General features: G+C 39.8%; 4 protein-coding genes across 5 annotated transcripts; 1 reads left to right on the plus strand and 3 right to left on the minus strand.

Moving 5' to 3' along the window:
* Positions 1 to 235: 235 nt before the first annotated feature.
* Positions 236 to 3,370, minus strand: med8 (mediator complex subunit 8). 2 transcript variants are annotated; one of them, XM_008407793.3, is made up of 7 exons: positions 3,251 to 3,370; positions 2,931 to 3,052; positions 2,499 to 2,643; positions 2,282 to 2,422; positions 2,102 to 2,189; positions 1,827 to 2,024; positions 236 to 976 (listed from the first exon to the last, which is right to left on the minus strand). In XM_008407793.3, the coding sequence occupies exons 1-7, from the start codon at positions 3,254 to 3,256 to the stop codon at positions 906 to 908; spliced, it is 771 nt and encodes a 256-aa protein (XP_008406015.1). In that variant the 5' UTR covers positions 3,257 to 3,370; the 3' UTR covers positions 236 to 905. The 2 variants fall into 2 exon arrangements, with proteins under 2 accessions (XP_008406015.1, XP_008406014.1); XM_008407792.3 differs by having other exon boundaries at positions 1,785 to 2,024.
* Positions 3,371 to 3,994: 624 nt separating this feature from the next.
* aldh9a1a.1 (aldehyde dehydrogenase 9 family, member A1a, tandem duplicate 1) lies at positions 3,995 to 10,080 on the minus strand. Its single transcript, XM_008407794.2, has 12 exons — positions 9,951 to 10,080; positions 9,620 to 9,778; positions 8,095 to 8,240; positions 7,727 to 7,856; positions 7,514 to 7,648; positions 7,227 to 7,423; positions 6,722 to 6,862; positions 6,430 to 6,618; positions 5,123 to 5,210; positions 4,901 to 5,042; positions 4,571 to 4,683; positions 3,995 to 4,463 (listed from the first exon to the last, which is right to left on the minus strand). The coding sequence occupies exons 2-12, from the start codon at positions 9,759 to 9,761 to the stop codon at positions 4,369 to 4,371; spliced, it is 1,518 nt and encodes a 505-aa protein (XP_008406016.1). The 5' UTR covers positions 9,762 to 9,778; positions 9,951 to 10,080; the 3' UTR covers positions 3,995 to 4,368.
* Positions 10,081 to 11,144: 1,064 nt separating this feature from the next.
* tmco1 (transmembrane and coiled-coil domains 1) lies at positions 11,145 to 15,021 on the minus strand. The gene is made up of 7 exons (XM_008407795.3): positions 14,805 to 15,021; positions 13,666 to 13,743; positions 13,523 to 13,582; positions 13,266 to 13,312; positions 13,091 to 13,158; positions 12,829 to 12,973; positions 11,145 to 11,545 (listed from the first exon to the last, which is right to left on the minus strand). Exons 1-7 carry the CDS (start codon positions 14,872 to 14,874, stop codon positions 11,447 to 11,449), a joined length of 567 nt encoding a protein of 188 aa, XP_008406017.1. The 5' UTR covers positions 14,875 to 15,021; the 3' UTR covers positions 11,145 to 11,446.
* Positions 15,022 to 16,147: 1,126 nt separating this feature from the next.
* uck2a (uridine-cytidine kinase 2a) lies at positions 16,148 to 22,892 on the plus strand. The gene is made up of 7 exons (XM_008407796.3): positions 16,148 to 16,642; positions 18,356 to 18,515; positions 18,645 to 18,741; positions 18,899 to 19,041; positions 20,370 to 20,467; positions 20,563 to 20,611; positions 21,027 to 22,892. Exons 1-7 carry the CDS (start codon positions 16,544 to 16,546, stop codon positions 21,164 to 21,166), a joined length of 786 nt encoding a protein of 261 aa, XP_008406018.1. The 5' UTR covers positions 16,148 to 16,543; the 3' UTR covers positions 21,167 to 22,892.
* Positions 22,893 to 23,527: the final 635 nt, after the last annotated feature.

Consider the following 23,527-nt stretch of genomic DNA (forward strand, 5'->3'; position numbering starts at 1 on the left):
GAGGACCCCCCTCACACGTCAGCAGCAATACTTCCTTATTCCCCCCCTTAAACACTTTGACATTATCAGGCCACACAGAGCGACGTCCGGACTTATTACCCTCACCTACGCTGCTGCGAAAAAAAAAATGAACAAAGAAGAAACGGGAGCGAAATTCAAGGCTTGCATTTTGTTTTGTCCACAAAATACATGCGGACTTTGTTTATTTCCGTTTTAATCTAGTCATTGAACAAGGTGCTTTGTATTTATTTATTTTAGAAAAAAATAAAAAAGAAAGATATTACATGAACTGAGTAAACATAAAGTTGTTTCAGGCCTTTTAATGTTGATATAGTGCCATCTAGTGGCTACAAACAGAAGGTCTAGTTCAAAAACCTGACTAGTTCTGAATCGGGAATCTGCAACTGTTACAATCCAGTTATTTCTGCCCAGCTAAATAAAACGGGTTAGAGCCACGAATATTACATGATCCTTTGAAAAAACATTAAATAAAACAATAAAAAGGCATCTTATAATATTTGATAAATAGCTACAGCAGAAAATCTATTGTAATTTGTAAAGCACAACCTCAGGATTCTTGCTTTCAGGCAAAAAAACAAGCAGCTTTTCCAAAAAATAATGGCTAAATTTTCTCAGTTTCCAGCCTAAGAAGAGAAAAAGTTCTAAATATAAATGAACAGTACTTTTGTTACTGTTGTGGAAACTAACATGAAAAAAACGTGTATTTGTTATTGCATTTTTAAAACCTCAGTTGTTTCTTCATCAAGTCAAAGTCAGTAGGAGCCACTGTGGCTCCGGAGCCACAGGCTGCAGGCCCCTGGTCTGGGGAAGCTTCCAGCCAGTGAAGCAGCAGCTTCCTCCAGCTGAGCTGTTAGCAATGAAGGCTCAGGAGGAGAGCAGGAGGCTCATCGGTTGTAGGGATGCATGGAAGCAGATGCGGATTTTATGTTTGTCTTGATGCTGCTTGGCATTTTCCCTGGAGGACAAACAGGAAAAAAGCTGTAAACATTCACAAACAAATGAGAGGTTTACATCCACTCATCAAGACGAGGACATAAAACAATATCTGTGTGGGATGACTATTTAATAACTTTAATTAATTTTATTGTTATTTTTATCTATAGAGGTGCAAATATATACATCCATCTCCAGTCATGTTAGTCATTCTGTTTGTCAGATTAAAAGTACCTTTGAAAATAACCATTAAGCAGGTATTAAACATGCTTTAAGTTCACATTTCTGTTTTGAAAATTGTTTTTTACTGGTCTGATGGGCACAATGGTGTATTAGAAAGAAATTTCTGACCAAAATCTCAAATTTTTAGATCTCAGAAATTATTCTGGGGGAAAAAAAGGAAATTTCTGAGAATCAAAAGTCAGAAAATTTCCTAAAGTCAAAAATGTTCAACTTTCAAATCTTTGGAAAACTATTTTTCTAGGAAATTTCTGAATTTGAAAAGTCGAAAAATTTTCTAGAAAAAAACCCTAACATTTTTAGATTTTTTTTAAGATTTTTTTTTACTTGAGCTTCAAGTCAGGAGGGCAGATATTTACTGCTTTTTGTTTCCATCTACAATGGCCCCAATATGCCCTCATAAACGTTATAGTCTAATCTTGAGCGTCATGTTTAAGCTGTTACTGTTTAACAGTTTAAACGTAAACGTGTTAAAACATGATGAGCGTATCTAAACGTGATCACAATATCCAAATCTGGTCGTTAGATGAAAACAGCATCAGGCTGTGTGTGGGCTGAGTTCTGAACGCTCTCCAAACCAGGCCTCTTACCCGGCTGTCCTTGCTGCTGTGGAGCTACCGGTCCCCCCATACCTGCTTGCTGGCCTCCACCACCTCCGATAGTGACCTGCTGTAAGGTTGGCCCCCCGCTCATCATGGGCCCCTGCCCTGGATGTCCAGGAGCCATGGGACCTGGAGGCCTACACTTGGAAAGGCCTTTTCCAAACGCAACGGCTGCAACCAAGGCGTTGGTGTCTCCGGGGTTAAACGACGGTTTGTTCAGTCGGGACGCTAACGGGGAGACATGTTGAGGTTTTGATTTCAATCAGAACGCAGAAAGACACAAACGATGGAGCGATGCGACCTACCGGCACTTTCTGCATCTCTGTCATCGCGCGGGTTGTTCAGCTTCTCCAGCAGGTTGGAACACATTTTATTCAGCGCCTGGATCTGTTTCTGTTCGATGATCCAACAATGACGGAGTTAATGTAAAACACACAAACTGTTCGATATGAAAAATAAAGGAGTGAAGACGACACGTAACCGACCTGCGCCACATCCGGACCGATGCGCGCCGCCTCTGTGCTCAGCTGCTTCTCCTGCTCCTCCACCTCCGGGTCGGGTTTGGTCCGCAGGTAGTCTGGGACGATTTCATGGCTGAACACCGGGACACGCTGCTCTGTGAGGACCTTAGGGGGGAAAAACAAGAGAGATGAGAGGCAGAAATCCAAAAACACAGGAGGACAACGGTGAGAATACACTCACCGTTAGGTCGTCATCTGACTTCTGGGACAGCACCAGAGGGATGATGACCTGGCTGCGGAACGACGGCGTCTTCTCGTTCTTCAGCATCTTATTGATGGTGTTCAGCTGACCAGACAGGAGACCGAAATTATCCAGAACATTGGGCCTGAGAAAGAGAAACACACACGCTGCTGTGATAAAATGTTCTACAATTAAGCTGGAGAAAGATAAGGTTGTTCTTCATCCTATGAAGAGAAAGTAAGGTTTGATTTAATAGAAGTTACAATATATACACATTATAAACATTTTCTGACTATCAACTCTTCCATAGTTAATGTCGGCCCAGTAATATCCAACAGCAAAACGATTTAAGAGGAAACAGAAGAACCCGACTCTGTTACTCTAGGATGGAACTGAGCAGCTACTCAAGTTTATAGTCAAATATTTAGTCACCATGTCAGTCGCTCGTATTCGTTCTCCAGCTTGTAGATGAAACTTTGCAGAGCGTTTTTAGTGAGAGCCACCAGGGAGATGAGAGAGTCCACCGAGGCTTCTAGCTGCTTCTCCTCACGTTGCTGAAAGAAAAACGAGCAACACAGAGAACGGTTAGCTACATAGCCATGTAGCTATAATCTACATAGCTTAGCCAGCTGGGCTAACTAGTGTTTAGATGCGTGTTAATATGAGCAGAATATAAGTTGTCCTAAACTAAAACATTTATCCTTCCGATAAAGGGTGCATTTCTTCAAGGGGCGTATGGGAGTCAAACTTACCTGCATCGTTGAAATACAATCTAGTTATGAGAAATGAAACGAGCCGTGTTCTTCTTCCCTGGGATTTTATGGCAATTTGCATCCCATTTGTTGCATTACTGCCATCTTCTGGAAGAGTCGTTCATCACACGTCTACTATATACACTGCTCAAAAAAATAAAAGGGAACACTTTAACATTTAAGTGAACACTGAAGTGTTCCCTTTATTTTTTTAGCAGTATAATTGTGCTTTATAATTCCGATGATCTTATTTTGTGACAAGGTTACAGGTATGCTTAAGTGAAAACCAACTTCCCCCAGTTTTAGTCCGCTCGTAGAGACAGTACTCAACCATATAGCATAGTTACTTTAGCATTACAAGGAATCCAGTGTTCAGACTTAGTTTTTGTCAAATACTACACTATCGGGTATTTTTCAAAACTAAGTACATTGAATTAGTCTACTTTATGGGTGTGCTGTAACTTTCAGATGGGTTTCTGCTACAACACCTGAATCACTTCAGCCATTTGATTCAGATGTGTTGAAGACAATTGATTGATTGCATTTCATTTCCCATTGAAATAAGAGGATTGAGTCAAAGTAGTAAGCTCATGCAGCACCTCAAGTTGACCATGTGGTGGCACTGTGCTGATCTTTTAAATACTAAAACTGGTATTCTACAGATTATTACTGAAGTTACAGTAGTTGGTAAATAACTGAAGTGTAAAAATATTTCAATGAATTACTTTCTGAAGTAATAAAAGATATTTGTCACCGAAATGTTTTATTTTGAAAAAAGACAAACACTTTCAGGTAAGCATACATCATCATAATCACCATTTGGCACAGGGTTCCTCCCAATACTGATATACATTTGTTAGGCCTCTTTCTTTGACATTAGATACCTATGTGGTCACATGAACATCTCAGTTAGTATAGTAGCTTAATCATCAGGTGGAGTCACATTTTGTGGATATAAAGTTCAGGTTGGTGCTGGAAATAAGCATTGCTGATCTACTGCTTCAGATTTCACAAAGAAAGAACGTGGGTTTATACTCTACAACTTTTATGTGGCACATAATTGCAGAAAGACAAAATCTTTAGTGACAGTTCTAGTGTTGCATGTCAACTTTCTGGGTTTAGAAGTGGTTCTCAACGTCTCCCAGTTCCACAAAAACAGTCTTCAGTTGGGAGTAGTATTCGATGGTCACCTGGCCGTTCTCCCTGCCAAAGCCTGCGGAGATTCAACAGTTTGGGTTCATTCCTGCACTAAATCTCATGTTCTCTCAAAGTTAAATTGAAAGAATTGTTTATGAATGTAGAAACCTCCCAACAAGCTACCTGACATCTTGTATCCTCCAAATGGCATTTCTACAGCACCGCTGTTGTAGTTGTTGATGAAGCAGGTCCCCGCCTCCAGCCTCTCTGCCACACGATGAGCTCGAGAAATATCCCTGCAGGTGGAGGGAGGAACTTATTTCATGTGGTAAAAGATTAAACCACTCACATCTGGACTTGAACTTCATTAACCTACTGCAGTGAAAGGAACGACATGAATAGGCAGTTATAAAATCCAACCTAGAGAAAGCAATAAACTCCTCTTCAAAGGGAAGCAGCGGTAGATCTTTACTCATTGCTGGTCAGAGATAATCCTGCTGGCTCTGTTCTCACCTGGTGAAGACTCCAGAGGCCAGTCCATAGGTGGTGTTGTTGGCCCTCTGGATCACCTCGTCCTCAGAGTCAAAAGGCAGGACGGACATGACCGGACCAAAGATCTCCTCTTTCACACAGGTCATGTCATCTTTGCAGTTTTCTGTGAACAGAAGGTGTGTGAACCGTGATTTGACAGAAACCAGTAATCATTACGGCGATGAGTGAGGGAGTCAGACATACCAAGGACACAAGGGGACATAAAATAACCCCCCTTCAGTTTGGGATCAGTGGGGACAAAAGGGTCTCCTCCACAAAGCGCCTTGGCTCCCTGGCAGAACCACAAAGAGAACGATGAGATCTGGAAACTCAGGATCTATGGCTACGTTCACACAGCAGGTCTGAATGCTCAATTCTGATTTCTTTGCTGAAATATGTTTTTCTTTTTTTTGGGGGGGAGGTCGATCATGCGACTAAATTAAATGCAGCCACAATCAGACTTCTGTGTGAATGGTGTGATGGAATATTTTGAAGGTTACTATGATTATGAGTAAATCAATGCATAACAGTGTCAAGATTCTTCTGTAAAGCACATGGTCAGTGGAAGGTTTTCTGAAGCCGTTTCTCTGAACTCAGTATTGCAATAGTTGTTGAATTGTTTCTCGCTAGTCTGATATCCACCCTCATGACGTCCTTGAATGTTTAATTTCCCTTATGAAAAAAATGTGCATGCTTGCAATTTGTTTTGTAACCAAAACTAATTAGATTGTCAAATTATGTGAATGGTATGAAACCCTTCTTATAAAACTGAATGCCGTGTTCAGCTCGAGGCTTTGAATCCCGACTATGTTCAGTGAGCAGTGTGTTCGATTGTTGTAAAGCCTTCAAATGAATACCAAGAATATATGTATTATTTTCTGGTTTTTGAAACAGTTTTTTCTTACTCTTTGTTAAAGACAATTTTCACAACAATGACTTAAGATGCCAAAGCAAAGTTCAGAAGAAAAGCGTAGACATCACACAGCAGTACACTGTTTACGGAACTAATACTTGATGGATTATAAAAATTATTCAGCATTGGAAGCTGATAGTATCGTCACAAGATCATATGATGAAGGAAGCTGAGAGAAAGAAAGCACAACTAAAAGCAATGAGCTTTTGTGGAGCATCAAAGGCAACTTCTTTAGAAAAGTCTGACTGGATGTGTGGTCAGAACCAGGAGTGGTGGAGTTAGGATGGGATGTGCTTCACTGACACATTTCATAATTCTGATTTTTTTTCAGAATTGTTTGTTTGGTCTGGCTTCTTCTGGTGCAGAATTATGGCGCATGTCTCATGTCAACGATGTAAAAGTTTGATTAAATGTAACATGACCGTTCTGACTGCTGGCACTTTGAAAACTCAGGTATGAACCTGATTTGGTTCCACATATGGAAGTGGCACAGATTGGACTTTTTGGGTGACTATGTTAAGAGTTGGGTTGCATTTACTCGCTGTGTGAACATAGCCTCATTTTAAGTCTCCCAATCCAACAATGATAATGAACCAACCTCCTTCTTGGCTTGAGTGACAAACCCCAGAGCTTTGTTCAGCTGGGGCTTGCTGATCAGGGCCCCCATGCGGGTGCCGTCCAGCAGCGGGTCGCCCACAGAGATGGCCTTGGTCCTCTTCACCACTTCCTCCAGGAACTGTGGCATGATCTCCCTCTGGACAAACACCCTGGTTCCATTGCAGCAAACCTACACATTTCACACACACCTTGTAAGAGCTCACAGAGGTCGCTCTAGTTCAGACGGGCTGAGTGACACGAGCCAATACGGATGGGACGCCCATCAGTCTCACCTGGCCCTGGGTCAGGAAGTTGGCCATGAGCGCCCCCCTGATGGCGTTCTCCAGATCACAGTCTTTGAAGATGATGAGGGGAGATTTCCCTCCCAGCTCCAGGGTCACCTGCTTCACCCCCTTGGCAGACATTTCCATCACCTGAGAGGACATGCAGCAGGGACGGAGTCATTCCAACTCATTTTGGTAAATCTAGGTGCTGTTATTCAAAAGAATTTGATGTTTTGTCAACTAGAGCCTCGTTCACAAGGCAAGACTTTTATACCAATTTTTGTCCAGATTAGCAAGATTTTCCACCAGAATGTTGTTGATTGAAACATTCCGATGTTTCAATCAAACATCGAAAACACCCGTTATCGAGCTATAATGGGTTTGGCTCAATACCAAACCTGCAATAGCTGCAATGTTTTATCACCATGTGTGGACTCTCAGGTTTTGAAAACAGGCTAAAAATTTTGCTGTGTGAACCAAACATACCCATACAACACATTTTTAGCATTTGTACCTTCTTGCCAGTTGGAATACTGCCTGTGAAGGAAACCTTAGCCACCTTGGGGTGGTGGCAGAGCAGAGTGCCAGTCTCTGCTCCACCTTGGACCACACAGAACAGGCCATCAGGCACGCCTGCCTCTTTGTAGATCTCAGCCATAACCAAAGCAGTCAAAGGAGTCATGGGAGACGGCTTGAACACCATGGCATTACCTAGAAAAAAACATTGTTTTATTTCTCACATCTCTTTTATTAGTGACTTCATGTCAAAATGAGAGTTGAAAGTCGCTGCTGTTCACTGACCACAAGCCAGGGCCGGAGCCGACTTGGTGACAGAGATCTGGAATGGGTAGTTGAATGCCCCGATCCCCACGCACACCCCGAGGGCCTCCCTCCTGGTGTAGGCGAAGGCTCCGCCAGGAAGCTGGATGTGCTGACCTGCAGTCATAGCATAAACCCGCGTTCAGACAAACAGAAAGTACGCTTCGAAACACAAAGAGACATCCCCGCACCCACCTGTGAGCGTCCCAGCCATGCCGGCGTAGAACTCCATGGTCTGCCAAGCAACGTCCACATCCACCAGGGCTTCAGTGATGCACTTGCCATTGTTGATCACTTCCAGCTTTGCAATTTTCTCCCTCCGTTCCTGTTTGATTGGGAGCAAAAATGTAGAGTCATTACTGGAAAATAAACCAAACTCCTTCATGCAACCGAAAACAGGCCAACCAGACACAAAAGGAGGATTTTGCACAAATCCGAAGGAGGGAGGGCTTCCTGTTAATGAATAACAAGAAGCCGCAAGCTTGCAATAGTCAGCTCCAATTTAAGTTGCACAATAAGGACAGTAAAAGTTGGACAGCTTCAAAGCCGCCTGACCGGCTCACCCTGATAATGCGGGCGGCCTCAAGCATGACCCGAGCCCTTTGCATGCCAGACATCTTGCTCCATTTCACGTAGGCAGAGTGGGCACTCTGGATGGCTTCTTCCACCTCCTCCGCCCCACAGGGCACCAGCTGGCACAGGACACGGCCTGAGCAAACAGGAAGGCAAATAAGCTACAGATAGCTGGGCTGTACTGATAGACATCTCCCCATTTCTCTCCCCCAGACAGTAGGGAGAAAATGGGGAGAACATTCTAAAGACAGCTCTGAAGTTAGTATCTGATCTGTAGCTCAAGACTCTAAAGGACTATTTCACAACTTTTGAGTTTCAGATTGATTTTCTCTAGTTGATTGCCAGAAAGATCAGTCAAACCTGGAAAGAACATTTCAACACTGAACAAAAAAAACAAAAAAAAAAAACAATTTTTACATTTACAAAACTGCACATTTCTATTTGTCCAAGTCCCTTTGGTTTCTTTACCATTTAAACCTACTTCAAGGAAAACCTAAATAAATGGTCAATCTGGTCAACCATGGAAATGAGTGTCCTAAACTAAATAAAGCGCCTTTAATAAATTTCCTATGTGTAAAAGTCAATTTTGCTTGCAAAACTCCCGCAGTAAAATTCCCCTTATTTGGTACTTTGCCAAATAGAATAAAAGATTCACTGATTATAAACTGGATTTCTAATCTGTGAAGTTATAATTTAGCCCATAAATTCAGTGAATTAAATTCTGAATTTCTAAATCGATTAAAGCCAAGGTAGAATATGGGAGAAAAGTGAAATGGGACAGTATAATTCTGTTGTCTGACAGAAAACAGTGTTTCAACACTGGGCTGTTCTTTCATTTTGTGTTCCACCTGTTGCATTTAAAAAGTTGTCATAGAAATACTACAATTCAGCATAATCTTTCTTTTCATTTTTGTGTATTTTACTTAGTTAGGTGGGTTTTTACATGTAGAGAACTAGTAAGATATTTCTCCACACCCTATAAACAAACTATGCATTAAATACATCCTAAATGAGTGCCCAAAAAAGATGTTTTAACACTACTTCAACAATTTAATTGACTAATTTAAGATTTGAATTATTTAATAAAATGTATTCAAAAATATAGTTTAAATGACCGCCAAAAGCACAAAACTCAAAAAGCTATGTTTATAGTAAAAGGTTTAGAAATTGTTGAGAAAATTATGCAAAGTACTATCCGTCTAGTGTAAGCAACACAGTTCATCTTCATTTCAGGTATCTTGAAGTCTGAAATAAAGAAGTCCTTAGAAATCTACAATTCGTCAGAATAATAGTACAGTTATGTTATTTGGCTGACGATTTGCAAAAAGATGCGAAATAGCCCGTCAGGGTCACAAATCAGAAGCTAACTTCAGCGTCGCCGTCCCTCTCCTAAATTCAACTCCAGAGCAGAGTTACTTATAAACCAAACTAAACCTCTCTGGACTGTGCTATTGTTCTGCGTGTCACTTTTTAATATGCATTACCACCAGGACAAACGTTTAACACATGCATTACCAGTTGCAGGCTCGAAAACGGGCTCGGCGTTTTTGTCCTCCCTGGGCTTCACCCGTTTTCCAGCCCAGAAGTTCAGAGGCTCTGTAACCACCAGGGTTCCAGTGGAAGCTCCGGAGATCGTATCGAGGATTGACTGGGCCATTTTCACACAGATTGTACCTAAAAGTTTCAGAAAAATATCTCCATTACGTAATATTAGCCTGCAAAGGCAGAGAGCTAGCAGAGCACATAAACTAGCTTAGTCAGAGAACGTGACACGAGGACAGAGTGCACGCGCTGTTATTATTGCTGATAAAAGTTATTGTAACTTTTTTGGAGAAGAAAACTGTACCGTTTGTGTTCCGCAGAGAGAAGAGCTGCAAGATGGACGTCTGGTCAGAGGGGAAGGAGGGTTTTACGCCCCTTTTAAACAGCCAGGACACACCTCTTTTAAGAGAAACCGCTTCTCACTTGTGTCAAGCTCATAAAGCGGAGGCTGAGCCAAACAGGCGGACTTTAAACACAAATAACTTCGAGAAAGACTAATAAACTCTGCTAAAACCGAGTCTGTGTCATTTCTGTTATACAATGCAAGCGAGTAGACAGAAATATGGTTTTACAAAGACACCTCACTTTAGTATTACAGTTTATGGACACCATGAAAAAAAAGAACATTTTTTAAAGATATTTTTCTAAACTGAGTGTAACACAATACAAAGAAAATTATTAGGGCTGAGGAGAATTTAGAAAGGACCCCGAGATAAAGGACTTGGCAAGTTATACAAGATTGTAAAAACCAGTTGGCCTGTCTCCAAGAATACAGTCTGTATAAGAGCACAGAATGATTAATCAACTTTAAAGAAATCTAAGTATCATTTTATTCGTAATATAAAGTATAATGTTGGGTTTTATGAAACCAAACAGCTAACCTCAGACAAAAACACTCAGACACTACTGTCATTTTTAAAAATTAATGCAAAACAGAAAATAGGCTTCTAATTAGATGCATTATGAAATAAAACACGTGACTTTGGGAACAATTCCCTTTTGACAGATGAGACTAAAGTGGAAATGTTTGGCCATTAATACACAGTTGATAACAAAGCACAGCATATCAGGACAAACACATGCTGTGCTTTACAGTAGGAAGGTGATGTTTGTGTAACTAATGAGTGTGAGGTTTTTACGTTCTAAGAAAAACACTGAACAGATGGAAGTAGTGCTGGTGTTTACCTTCACCAGCTCTATCAGTTGCAACAGCAACTGATACAAGTTGTTGTACCAACTTGATAAATTTTCTTTATCAAGTTGCTGTGATAAAGAACATTTGAGAACTTTTTTTTCTGCCATGGTTGTTTTAAAGAAATCATTTCATTTCAAGCGGAGCGTGCTGGTCCGTTAACACAAATGCAAAATTATTTTTCGTTGGATATGACTCTGAAAATTCCAAAGTCTGAGATAAAAGCTGAAAACATTTTTTGGACATATTTAACTTGTCATTCACATCTAAACGGGATGCAAATAAAGAAAGCAGAGAAATATGACATATAATCGTAAAACCTTTATTAATATGCAATTTACTCAAAATAGAGATGACATTCAATAATACTGAAAGGCGTTCAGATGTTATTGTGTCAATAACAGATTAAAATCTCAGACCGGTCCGTGTTGTGAGGTGAACACGGTGTGAACTGAAGTTGTTTTCTATTTTCTCCTCTACTTTTAAGTTAATTATTACAAAACACAACAAGAAATCAAACAACGTAGTAGCTGCAACAGGCAAGACATTCGCTCCAGCACAAACAGTTCCATCAGTGCTCTGTTGGGGGCGCCATGGTGACTTGACGATTAGGAAAACTTGGCCGCTTGGGGCGGAGGTCCCAGGAACCCCCCTGCCTGCTTGGTGGCAGCTCTGGAGGGGGCAAGTCCGAGCATTTTCTGAATGTTCTGAAAGGAGGACAGACAGAAAAATCAGTTTTTCACAACCAGGTAGAAAGTGATGGCTGTTCACAGGTACTTTTGGCAGATTAATTGACCAGATTGTGGAATTTATAGTATTTAAGTTAACCAAAGAAAATATCTAATTTCACATCATTTGTCATAATAAATATTTGGCATTAAGTACTGCATATTTTGGCTGTATGTTTATTCCTCTGACTTACTAATTTGATCTGGGACTCATGTCTGAAGAACAGCTGTTTAAAAGAGACTTCACTGACTGGAGAACGATGAGTCAGGTTTGATGATGTATTGAAATATATTACTAAAGAAATAATCTAACTGCATACTAGTTTGTAACCGTGCATTTTTATTTCTCACTTCTTTTAAACTGTCAATAAATCGACAAACCTTGAAATTATTTTACATTTGATATTCAGAAACTCTGCAAAACATTAAAAGTTGGTTATTCTTAATATATGCTATTACAAATTAAAAGTCAGTTGTTATTTGAATTAGGAAGCAGTTTCCAATGGAAACCAAATCTTAACATGTCTGGTTTTCATGTGGCCAACAAAATCCACATCAAATGACAAAAAACTAACAATCAACATACATGATGAGAATTACTGAAGCTTAGAAGCAGTGGAGTTTCTTTTCACCGTCGTAACTTCACTGGTTTATTCAGGGTCAAAGGTTGAAATAAGTGAATATTGACTTGAAGATGGGGGTCAAAGGACATATGAGGCTGATGTAGAGATGAACTCTGTTAAACTCACACCAGCTCCTTCTTGATGATGCAGCAATGTCACTGATCCAGGTGTTTTCAGGACAGTCTGCTGCTGATAGCTGCACTTCGTCCACAGTCATCATGACCAAGCGCTTTTAACGATGACACCAATCTCGTTCAGGATCCAACATTTTTAGATTTGGTTTTAATGTCTGATGCACTGAACACAGTTTTCTGGCTGAACAACAATCTTTAAAAAAGCCGATTTTGGCTGATACCAGTTTTATTTCTTTGAAATGTCTCTAAATATAGTGACAGAGTTGGCAACGTGGGGGTGTTGTAAATATAGATTTTTTTTTGTTATGAACAGCGACATAAATATTGGATATAGACATCGGAGCTTCCCTAGTGATCCATGTTGGTTTGTCACACCTTTACCCATGCTGATCCACTGACAGAAAGTCAGGGCATCAATTTGTGCCATGACAACCACTCAGTAAGTAACAGAAAATATTTAAAGGTAAGAAAGTTTTTTCTGGATTATCTAAAACACAATAATTACCTGTCTGATAGACATGGTGCAGAGGATGTAGAGGAAGATGAAGGAGCAGTCAGTGTAGTCTTCGCCCAGCAGGTTACGGTGCGACAGCCCCTGAATGTAGGACAGTGGCACAAATGGCAGCTTGGCCACAACCCTTCCATCAAAACTGCCAAGAAGAAAAACAACAAGGTGCTTTAGTTTGTTTATTGCACTTAATTAGAAAACTTTTATATTGTTTCATTTCTAAATAGTTATTTCCGTTTTGATCAAAAGTGGAGCTTACATGGAGTTGAACATGCCCATCAAAGCTGTGAAGCAGAAGCCAATTGCGAACATGGACTTCATGCGCACCTAGGAACAAGCACGCCTATGAAAAACAATATTCGACTAAAGCCACAGGATTCATGTTGAAGATTTATTCAATAAGAAAAGGACAGGTTGGCTGTCATAGGCCTCACCATGGACAGGTCTCTGTTGTTGTTCTTCAGCTTCTCCTCCTGTCTTTCTGTAACAGACGCAGTTTATTTTAGAACTGCACAGTGCTCTGGGATACGCCATCACATAATGTAATCAGAGTGTTGTAGAGTGTCTTAAGTTTTTCATATTATGTAAAGCACTTTTATTGCATATAGAAAGTGATGGGAAGATAGTGATAGTTACAGCAAATCAATGTCATTTGTGAACTGGTTCCCATGACAACTCGTTGGCTTCTTACCGATTTTCTTCTTCTGCTGGCGTCCTGCAGACTCGGTGATGGTTTCTTTTTTCTTTTCAACTGAAAGCAGAAAAACAAGAGTAAAGAACCATCTATAGATGCCAATTTTGTCAGATAATGGCAACCAGCCCTGAAGCACTTACGCTTTTTGCTTTGTTTTTCCACCTCAGCCTTTAGCCTCTTGTACTTTTCAGTTCGATATACTAAAACCCAGGTGATCCCTGCCAACAGAGCAGAATATGTACAAATGTCACAAACCGTATTCTCTTTATTCCAATAAATGATCACTGAACAGTAGATATCTACTTTATCACATACATATTTATAAGGGTTCTTCTAGTTCACTAAGCTTTTGTCGGTTTTGAACTGATCTCAATGTCTAACTAATCGATGTCTTGCACAGATTTCTGTTCATTTCACAAAATATAAAAATAATCTACATTTTAATACAATGTTGATATGCATATTATCACCATCACATATTATGTTGCTGTCCACTTTTTCCAGCTTCCAGTTTGATTTACTGTAGATTTTAATTTCATCTACTGGTCCTCTACCTGGCGCCTGACCATCATACCTTGACGCGCCCGTCACAGGTTCGAGTCCGGCTTGTTGACATTTTCAGCATATCTCTCACAACCCATTCCTGTTTTATTTACTTTCAAAGGCCAAAGAACAACAAAGAATTATAAACTCCTATATTTTTTTGTGGGTATCTGTGTACTTCTAATTCTCTGTCTTTTGCAGCTTAGCCCGGAGAATTTCCAATTGAGCAAATAAAGAATTCTATTCCGTCGTTAATATATGTATATGAACTATAATATATGGTTGTTAATTCGTCTTTAATCAGCAGGGTGTGCTCTAGTCACATAAATCCTACGAAAAACCGATTTGCGAGTAAAGCAGCTGAAAGAATGAATGGAGTCATGCCTGCACTTATTGGTAAGCCATTAAAAACTGAGAAGAAGCCATATTTAAACTATCAACACAGTCAAATACATGTTGAAGCATTAACATTTTGATATTTGCTAACGCTCCGTGAGACTTTTATTTTGAAATACTAACCGGAACCACAACCGGTTGCCATTAGCCTTGTCGGCTAGTTTAAATTCAAGCCTCAATACTGACTGTAGGTCCAGAAAACATTAGAAATCACCTATCATACCAAGGCTGATATAATTTCCCCGCCCAAACTCTTACAGGAACAATACATATTTATACAAGGTCGTGTTTCTGAACACTGCTAAACACGGCAGCTAGCTTAACGAGGATTTCCACCCACCTTCTGCTAACAGCGCCGTACAGACAGAAATAAAGACGATCAGAATGGTGTCTGCAAACATGGTACTCATGGTGGTTTTCCGGCTGACGGAGCCGCTTCACAGAACAAAGGCCAGACACAAGTTAAACCCTGAGCGGCTCCTTCTTTCCACTGAGCTTCATAGAGCTCTGTCAGCATTACACAGAGGTCACACAGCTGAGAAACACTTCCGGTTTATTCACGCTTACGAACACGCGCACAAACACAAAACAGAAAAACCTTTCCGGCCAAGAACTTGTCTATTTTTAGTAATATTATGTTACAGATAAACACAAAGTAGCGCATAATTGTGAAATGGAAAGACCAAGGCAATGGGAATTTCTTAAATAGTATTTTTAATATATACAAATAATGATCTTCAGTCCCTTTCACTTTGAGGAAGGATTAAAAGTGATTTTTCTTTCACTCAGTTGTTACTGATTGCTGTGTTTTGGCGGAAGTCCATTAGTTTTGAGACAAACTAATTGACTTCTCAGTCAGGGTTACTGCTTACTCCTTGTCAAGAATTGTAGTTGAATTCAATCTCTTTAAAAACCTTATTTTTTCCATGATAGACCATATCATATTTGATGATTAATGCAACTATGGCTTTGTGATGATGAAAGATAAAATATCTCTTCAGCTTTCTAGGAGAAAACTGTGAGGTTCTACATCAAAACTCACTGATATATATATGTATTGAAATTGAAAGAAAAAAAAGATCAGATTAATTGTGGTCTTTCTTTACATTTTTTGTGTATATTTTAGGGGTGATTGGGCTGTGTTTCTAGAATATATTTAGCAGAAAAGTATCATTACTCTAAATTCCTGAGATCTTAATATTTCTAACAGAACACTTTGCTCCCAGACTACAGGTTTACTTGTAACTCCTAGAGGTTTCTAAAGGTAGAATGGGAGAAAGATCATATCATCAGTCTATATTTAAGACTAAAGTTTATAGTTAGATTGGTTATCCTTACTATATCTGTAGCCATAGGCTTAGACTGCATATTGACAACTCTGCTATATCCCCCTACTACTCTCCAAATTTGCAGTATTTGCAGTTACTGCAGATTTTATCTGTACGGTCTGTCTCTTCATAGAATCTATATCTGGTTTAGCTGCAGCACCTGGAGGGTTGTTGCTTGTTGCTACCAACAACTTACGTTCTCTATTATTATTATTATTATTATTATTATTATTATTATTATTATTATTATTATTATTATTATTATTATTATTATTATTATTATTATTATGAATCAGTGCTGATCAATGCTTATGTTTTTCCTCTTCTTTTTGAGTGCAGTCTTTATCTTCTTGGCTGCTCACACTGAGCCTTGTTCTGCTGGAGGTTTCTTCCTGTTAAAGGGGAGTTTTCCTTTCAACTTCCACCACATGCATTAATATCAATATGAGTGATTGCTGCAAAGTCAATGTCTCTGAGCTGTCTAAAGGGTTTTCTACAACCATTTTAACAAACCAATTTGAAAATTTTACTGAACTTGTTAATAATAGGATCAAGTTGGAGTGAATTGACCTGACTAGGAGTCTTCTTCTTTTGTAAAGTGTCTCAATATAAATAAACTGAATTGAACTCCCTCCCATTTTCTGTGATCTGACGTCACTATCCTCCTACTCACCGTCACCGTGATGAAATAGGAGAAGCGCGCGCGCACACACACCGGCATGCACAGACCGCATCGGCCGGCAGATGAAGCATGCCGGGAGACAGCGAGACAAAGCCGGGTGACCCGCAGCGTGACAGGCACCGGCAGCCGTTCCTGATCGGTGTGGCCGGCGGCACGGCCAGCGGCAAGGTTGGCATTTCCATCACAGCAGCCGAAAATGTTCTTTGTTGACGTTGTGATCAACAAAGATCACGTTGTGATCGATTCTTATTTTTTTGTTTGCTTGTTTCCCTTAATTATTTTTTCTATACTTTGCATCATCCTTCAGGGTGTTGCTTGATTAGTAACATAGAAGGGTCATTTGCAAGGTATATATAAAAGATAAGAACAAAGAGAATGAGCAGATTTCAGTTTATCAGCAGCAGCTGTGCAGAGGCTACAGATTCAGTCAAATCAGAATAAACTACAACATATCTCTCCAGGGAGTAAAATGTGTTACTTTAGAATAAAAATGGAGGGATTTTGTTGCAGTTGTTTATTATGGGATCATGTATTACTTTTTCTTGTTTCTCATGTATCTACATGCACTGTTTCTGTTCTTCCTCCTCATAACTTTATTCCCAAAGTCTACAGAATGTTGAAGCTTGCAAGTCTTTCAGAGTCCTTTCTTCTATAGAAAAAAAAAAAGCTGCTTTGGCGCATGGTTGTGTTGCAGAAAAAAATATTGCGGATTTTATTTTATTTTATTGCCTTGTTATGTATGCATTCAATAAGTTGTAAGTTGTAGTCGATTCAATCGGCAAAACTTTATTTGTGGTTGAGCATTCAGTTGTTGGTGGTTTCTGTTTCCTGATGTCATGCGCCACTGTCTGAAAGTAACCGTTCACAGAAACACCTGTTTCCATGTTATCCAAATGGGGGTTGAACTGTGCTTCTTCTTATTGTGTTTGTCTGTGAGCTGCAAAGAAAGCTAAAGTTGCATTTTATATCAAGCAATGTCAAATATGGATTTATTTAATGCTTGTTAAGTAAGATGCATTTATCTATTTTATGCACTAAACATAGGCAAAAAGTTTACTATTCTCCCCTCTCCCCCATCTTGGAATGTTACCAGATTTGACATTGTTTTGTTGCTTTGTTGACATTAAGGGTATCAAGGAAAGTGCTTTTTATAACAAGCTAATGTGTAAAGTTTCATAATTCTTGACTAAAAAATATTATGGACATTACAGGAGAGGGTGTAGTACAGACAGGGCGATTGTGTGTTAGTGGGAAGTTTTGTTGTATTGCATTCTGAAAGTTGTGGGTTGGATTCCAGCGTCCTCCTGTCACTTGCCGATGTGCCCTTTGGCAAGCCTCCATTTATTGATCTACATATCAGTAAATATTTTTTAAATGTTGTGACCAGCTCAGATGGAATTTTATGTGACTGGAGGAACAGTGTGTAGAAGTTTAACCTAGGACGGGGTAGTCTGGCTCTTCTGAAGTAATTTTGTACACCATGAATTGTTTGAGAACAATCAGCTGTTTCCATGACATACTTCAATATACTCTAATTGGTCAATGGCCAGGTAACTCTATAGCGATCACACTACCTTCAGTCATTCGCACACTGATGGTGGTAAGGTAGTACATTGTAGTCAGTAGTCTGACAAAAGCAAGGTTACCATGCCAGCACCAGCACTACTGGACTCTCTGACCACCACCAGCAGGTGAAGTGTCTTGCCCAAGTAGACAACGACTGAGACAGACTGTGCAGGGGTTTGAACTGGTAATCCACGAGTTACAGGACAAACTCCTACCAGCATCCCAACCTTTGCTCTCTGGGCTATGACAGAAAACTCAGAGTGCAGTCTGTGACTCTGATAATTCTGCTTGGTGTTTATGTTCTCGTTTGGCCAGTCATCAGTGTGCAACAAAATCATGGAGCTGCTGGGCCAGAACGAGATCGACCACCACCAGCGTCAAGTGGCCATCCTCAGTCAGGACAGCTTCTACAAGGTCCTGACCCCAGAGCACAAGGCCAAGGCTCTCAAGGGCCAGTTCAACTTTGACCACCCAGGTATTGCAGTGGTCTTCACTTCTTCATTAAAAGGAAAGATTTGAAAGTTTTTCACCCTAACAGATGGCTTATTCAACTGCGTTTTTGAGAAGTTATATTTTTACTGTTTTGTTCTTTCCTTCGGTCTAGATGCATTTGACAATGACCTTATAATTGAGACCCTTTGGGACATCAAAGAAGGAAAAACTGTCCACATTCCTGTTTATGACTTTGTCTCCCATTCCAGGTGAGTTTTTTCTTAACCTTACAATCCTACAACTCTGATAGCTTGTGTGAACTCGGATAAAGGTAAAAATCTCAAAGCAGACCTTATGTCTCATATGGACATAGTGAGACATAGCAGAAATGGCTTTAGTGCTTTGTGTTTGCTCTCTGTCCATCAGGAAGGAAGAGACGGTCACAGTGTACCCTGCCGATGTGGTGCTGTTCGAAGGCATCTTGATGTTCTACTCTCAGGAGATTCGAGACCTTTTCCAAATGAAACTGTTTGTGGATACGGACGCAGACACACGTCTGTCGCGCAGAGGTGTTGTCATATTCTTAAAGTGAAAAGATGCTTAGCTAAAGGTGCTTGGGCTGTATTTTTTTAATGTTTCTGGAGCCCCTTGTGACTAGGATAAGGACACACAGTGGCGCAAAAAGTGGGTATGCAGCGCATGCAACGCATAGGGGCGCTGCACCAGAGGGGGCGTCAAAACCCTGTCTGGAGGGTTGGCGCGCCGATGATGTCTTCGCATACACTTCAGCGCGCCCTTAGGCTCCTTCACCTCGCGCACATAACGAGATAAATGTTGCGAGTTTTACCTTTAACGTACCTTCTTTCTGGGGAGGAGGGGCGATTTATGTTTTCACATCCACCTGAATAACATGTAGTTGCAACCCTGAGGACACACTGGCCTTATCCCAGAAAATACACTTACTGATCCTCTAGTACTGAATTGAACAGCGGTTGCTTTCAGAACTTCCTTAGTTCTTCTTGTCTATTTTCAAGAAGGTGTATCATACAGTTGCTGCAAATATGTCTCTGTTTCATGTTTTTAGCTGTCTGGAATGGCGTCTGGTGAAGTCTTATGCTACCATGACTTTTTTTGGACTTGAATGTGTTGTATTGTCAGGAATGGTATTCTGCTCAACCAGTCTCCCTATTCTCCTCTGACATCAGCAATGCATTTTTACCCACATATTGCCCTCTGAACATTTCCTTCTTTCAAATTGGTTCTCGGAAGCTTGGAGAAAACACTTTTTTTTTCTTTGTCTTTCTTATTAAAAGTGTTGCTCTGTGACTTTCTTGTCCAGGCGGTTAGAAGTACTGGAATTAGGAACTGTCACCAGTGTTTGTAACAGAAAACACAATGCTTGGTACGTATATTTGGGTGCTTCTGGTTTTTGAATTTTGTAGACACAAAGCAGATCCAGGTTTAATTAGAAGTAACAGTTCTAACATGCAAACCAGAGTGTGTCCTGCAAGATGCAGTCATTTCCCTTGAACATTCTCACATTGTGTCATGTTGTAGCTGTTTAGGAGTTTAAAAGTTGCGTAGGCAGTGGTCACTGGATTGTACAATACTTTGCATCAATCTTCAAGAGAAATCTTTCCAGTAACATGTAGTGGATGGACATAGTTACTCACAGCGACTGTATTTATGCTAATGTTTTGCTGGAAAATGACCTTTATTTATAGAATTTCAAGGCCTAGAGGTTTATTTAAGCACAGCCATGACCGGTAGCGTGGATTTATAATAATTTATTCAATTCCTCAAATTGGCATTTCGGTGTTTTGCACTGGATGTTTTGTCATGCTAAGTATTCCTGCAGTTAGCTTCGTGGAAAATCTTCTGTCTGTGTGTCTCTCAGTGCTGAGGGACATTAGTGAACGCGGCAGGGACCTGGAGAGCATTCTAGCCCAGTACATCAACTTTGTGAAACCTGCATTTGAGGAGTTCTGCCTGCCAGTGAGTGTGGATTCTGCTCCTGCCGTTTGCATTCTATGACCATGAATATGGACTACAACCTTCCTCTCCTCTCTGTTTTTCCCCTTGCTGTTCAGACCAAGAAGTATGCTGACGTGATAATTCCTAGAGGAGTTGATAACACTGGTGAGTACTTTGACTGTGTTTTACCAAGAACTTGGATTGGTAACACTTCACTAGACTCAACAGGGATATCTTGAGGGATGCAGCTGTGTTTACCGTTTATCTCTGAGCTCACATTTTTTTGTCTCTGGGAGCTAAAGAAGCAAGATTAGGGACAAAACAGCATTGTCTGGGCTGAGAAAGAGGGCATCTGAAACTCTACAGGTGAAGACAACAGGATTTCTAACTTTCTGTCTGAATGAATTTTACCAACTTGCACCTGTTATTCTCCACATACAAATGTTTTGATGGAAGAAATGCTGTACCTTCTAAAGATTTCATAGCCCTGCACACTTGTTCTCAATCCGTATGTTTCAACTGCAAACTTTAGTGGCAACAGTCAGTGACATGCGCCTCTTGTCTTTTTCTCTGACTACAGTTGCCATTAACCTGATTGTCCAGCACATCCAGGACATCCTGAACGGCGGCCTGACCAAACGACCCAACGGGTGGATCAATGGATACGGGTTTATGAAGCAGCAGCAGTCCGGCGTGGAGTCCAGCAGCCGGCCCCACTGACCTGAAACCAAGTCAGCCTCCAAGTGCTCTTCTTCTTCTTCTTCAGTGCTGCGGATCAGCAGTTGGAAACTGTAAATGTCTTCCAGTGGTCTGATTCTCCTCTGACTAAAGACATCTGTATACATATATAATTTGATTCAAGCTTTTTTTCTGATTCCAGTTTCCTCCTTTAGGTTTGAACTTTATGATCCAATTTCAGTTTGATTCGGGGCCAGAGCTGCTTGCCTTTACAACAGAAACAGACTTGAATGTGTTGTATAATCAGAAATGGTATTCTGCTCAACCAGTCTGGCTATTATCCTCTGACATCAGCAACTCATTTTCACCCACACATTGCCCTCTGAACATTTCCTTCTTTCAAATTGGTTCTCGGATGTTTGGAGCAAACACTTGGTTGTTATTTTTTTTTCGTCCCTCTTATTGTTGTCTTTCTTAACTTGACCCTGTCTGGGAAACAAATATGTCCATATATGCAAGTTAAAGTTGAAATAAGTTGTTTTTATTGTTTCATTTGTTTTGCTTTACCTGTTTTTGAAATGAATTTTGAGACAAGCTAAAGGAACCAGTTTCCCCCTCAGATCCTCTGATTTAACCAGGACCATAGTGTCTGAAACACAGATGGTTTTTGTCTTTACTTTATGGACCAGCTGCAGATGTTTAGTTCAATATGATCTGGACTCATTCACAAACAATTAGATCAATTAATTTGCTTCCATATTCTGATGCAGACAGATGATTTTTTATTATTAAAAGGTACACTAACAGGTACAGGCATTAAGTTTAATATGTCTAATGTGGAAAGTTGCTGTAAATTTTCTTATACTTTTTATATAGAACTTTTTCTGATCTTCTCAGGTACTCTGCTGTTCTTTCTCTTCAGGTTAATTTTTGTTTTACTGTTGAACTGAGAGTGACATGTCACCTGTTATTAAAGCTCTCACATTTTCACAAACATTACAGTCAAACTCACTTGGGCCAAGTTGCAGTAATCAGTCAAATTAAGTTATTTTCATTATTGAGAATGCTTTAAATGCTGCTTGAAAAACTATGAAGCGTACAGAAAATGGGTTGACTCCAAGTCTCTCTTCTTTCTTTTTTATAATTCTTGTTGGAATAAACTAAAGGAAATGCTGTATGCTTTATGGGGGTAACTGTTCCAGGCAGAAATGGATTTCTGACTTCTTTGAGGTCTGAACTGGAAAGTCTGATTTCTCTCCATTATTTTCCCTCTAATTTTTGCATAAAAGTGAAATATATGCTGCAGGTTCTTTGAGTATGTAGGAGTTACAAGATTGTCTCCCTTTTATTTATCAAACATTTATCTAATTTCTTTTCTATTCTTATTTTTTTATTGAACTAAAACCAGTGAAAAATAATGGGAGTTCTTGACCAGTTTGAGAAAAATCATATGAGAAAAAAGTTCAGATAGTATTAACTACAAACTGTTAGAAGTTGTAACATTACCAGAATAATGTCATAATATTAGAAGAGTTAAGTATTACGTTTCAGAACTCAACAAAAAAATTAAGATCAGGAATGATCAGTTGTTCATTTTGCAAATAAGGAAATTATTAAATCTTTAAACACACCAGCATCAACTGATCAGTATCAGGACTTTGAAACAACTGTGCAAACGATGGCGTTGCCTCGCTGGTCACATCAGATCTTGATGACTATTGAAGATATTTTTTTTCTCAATAAAACTACTCACAATATTACCACTTTCTCCTGTAATGTTGTGTCTTTATTCTATTTTCACTATGACTTTATTCTTATATTAAAAATAAGGAAGTTTTGCCTTAATACTCTGAATATGATTTGATTTGGCAACTAAGAAAAAAAACCAGCTGATTCCGATCTCTGTATCTTTACAGATACCAATTCAACTGTAGGCCTGGTCTGGTGGATGAATCAGAGCAACATGTCACCTGCGTCTGCTTATGATATACAGAACGTGTTTAAGTACAATTACCTTTCAAACTGTGGATTCTTTTTAAAATGACATCCGCATGTCATCTGTTTTATGGAATTTACCACCAGTCGCAAACTCTATACTTTTTCTCCAAGATGGATGTTTCACACTAACCTCGTGATGCTTTAGAACCCATAATAGACTAAAAGAGGGAGCAGAATGAGATCACAGAACTATCCAAAAATACCCAGAACGTGCATCAGTTCTAAAATGAAATCCAAGTGATTTAACTGAAAAATCAACAGAACGTCTAGTTTGAATTAACTAAACTAAACAAATAGAGGAAATCCCTTTACAGTTTTATGGGGAGTATTTATTCTTTAGGTAACAAAAGGAGCAGGATAACCAAATATTTTATAGTATTAGCTGGCAAACTGTAAACAGCATGT

This window comes from Poecilia reticulata, chromosome 4 (genome assembly GCF_904066995.2).
Source record: "Poecilia reticulata chromosome 4, P_reticulata-male-v2, whole genome shotgun sequence".
Classification (NCBI taxonomy): Eukaryota; Metazoa; Chordata; class Actinopteri; order Cyprinodontiformes; family Poeciliidae; genus Poecilia; species Poecilia reticulata.

What these genes read in the sequence shown, in the direction of transcription:
- med8 (XM_008407792.3), bottom strand. An exon ending in TCGGTCCGGATGTGGCGCAG is followed by an intron (nt 2,190 to 2,281) that starts GTCGGTTACGTG and finishes ATCATCGAACAG; the next exon opens with AAACAGATCCAGGCGCTGAA. An exon ending in CAGAGATGCAGAAAGTGCCG is followed by an intron (nt 2,025 to 2,101) that starts GTAGGTCGCATC and finishes TCTCCCCGTTAG; the next exon opens with CGTCCCGACTGAACAAACCG.
- uck2a (XM_008407796.3), top strand. Translation starts at nt 16,544, where the DNA reads ATGCCGGGAGACAGCGAGACAAAGCCGGGTGACCCGCAGCGTGACAGG. An exon ending in GACTTTGTCTCCCATTCCAG is followed by an intron (nt 18,742 to 18,898) that starts GTGAGTTTTTTC and finishes TCTGTCCATCAG; the next exon opens with GAAGGAAGAGACGGTCACAG. An exon ending in TTGAGGAGTTCTGCCTGCCA is followed by an intron (nt 20,468 to 20,562) that starts GTGAGTGTGGAT and finishes CTTGCTGTTCAG; the next exon opens with ACCAAGAAGTATGCTGACGT.
- tmco1 (XM_008407795.3), bottom strand. Translation starts at nt 14,874, where the DNA reads ATGAGTACCATGTTTGCAGACACCATTCTGATCGTCTTTATTTCTGTC. An exon ending in CCAGCAGAAGAAGAAAATCG is followed by an intron (nt 13,313 to 13,522) that starts GTAAGAAGCCAA and finishes CGTCTGTTACAG; the next exon opens with AAAGACAGGAGGAGAAGCTG. An exon ending in ACAACAGAGACCTGTCCATG is followed by an intron (nt 13,159 to 13,265) that starts GTGAGGCCTATG and finishes GCTTGTTCCTAG; the next exon opens with GTGCGCATGAAGTCCATGTT.
- aldh9a1a.1 (XM_008407794.2), bottom strand. Translation starts at nt 9,761, where the DNA reads ATGGCCCAGTCAATCCTCGATACGATCTCCGGAGCTTCCACTGGAACC. An exon ending in GCCTCTGGAGTCTTCACCAG is followed by an intron (nt 4,684 to 4,900) that starts GTGAGAACAGAG and finishes CTCCACCTGCAG; the next exon opens with GGATATTTCTCGAGCTCATC. An exon ending in TGGAGGATACAAGATGTCAG is followed by an intron (nt 4,464 to 4,570) that starts GTAGCTTGTTGG and finishes GAATCTCCGCAG; the next exon opens with GCTTTGGCAGGGAGAACGGC.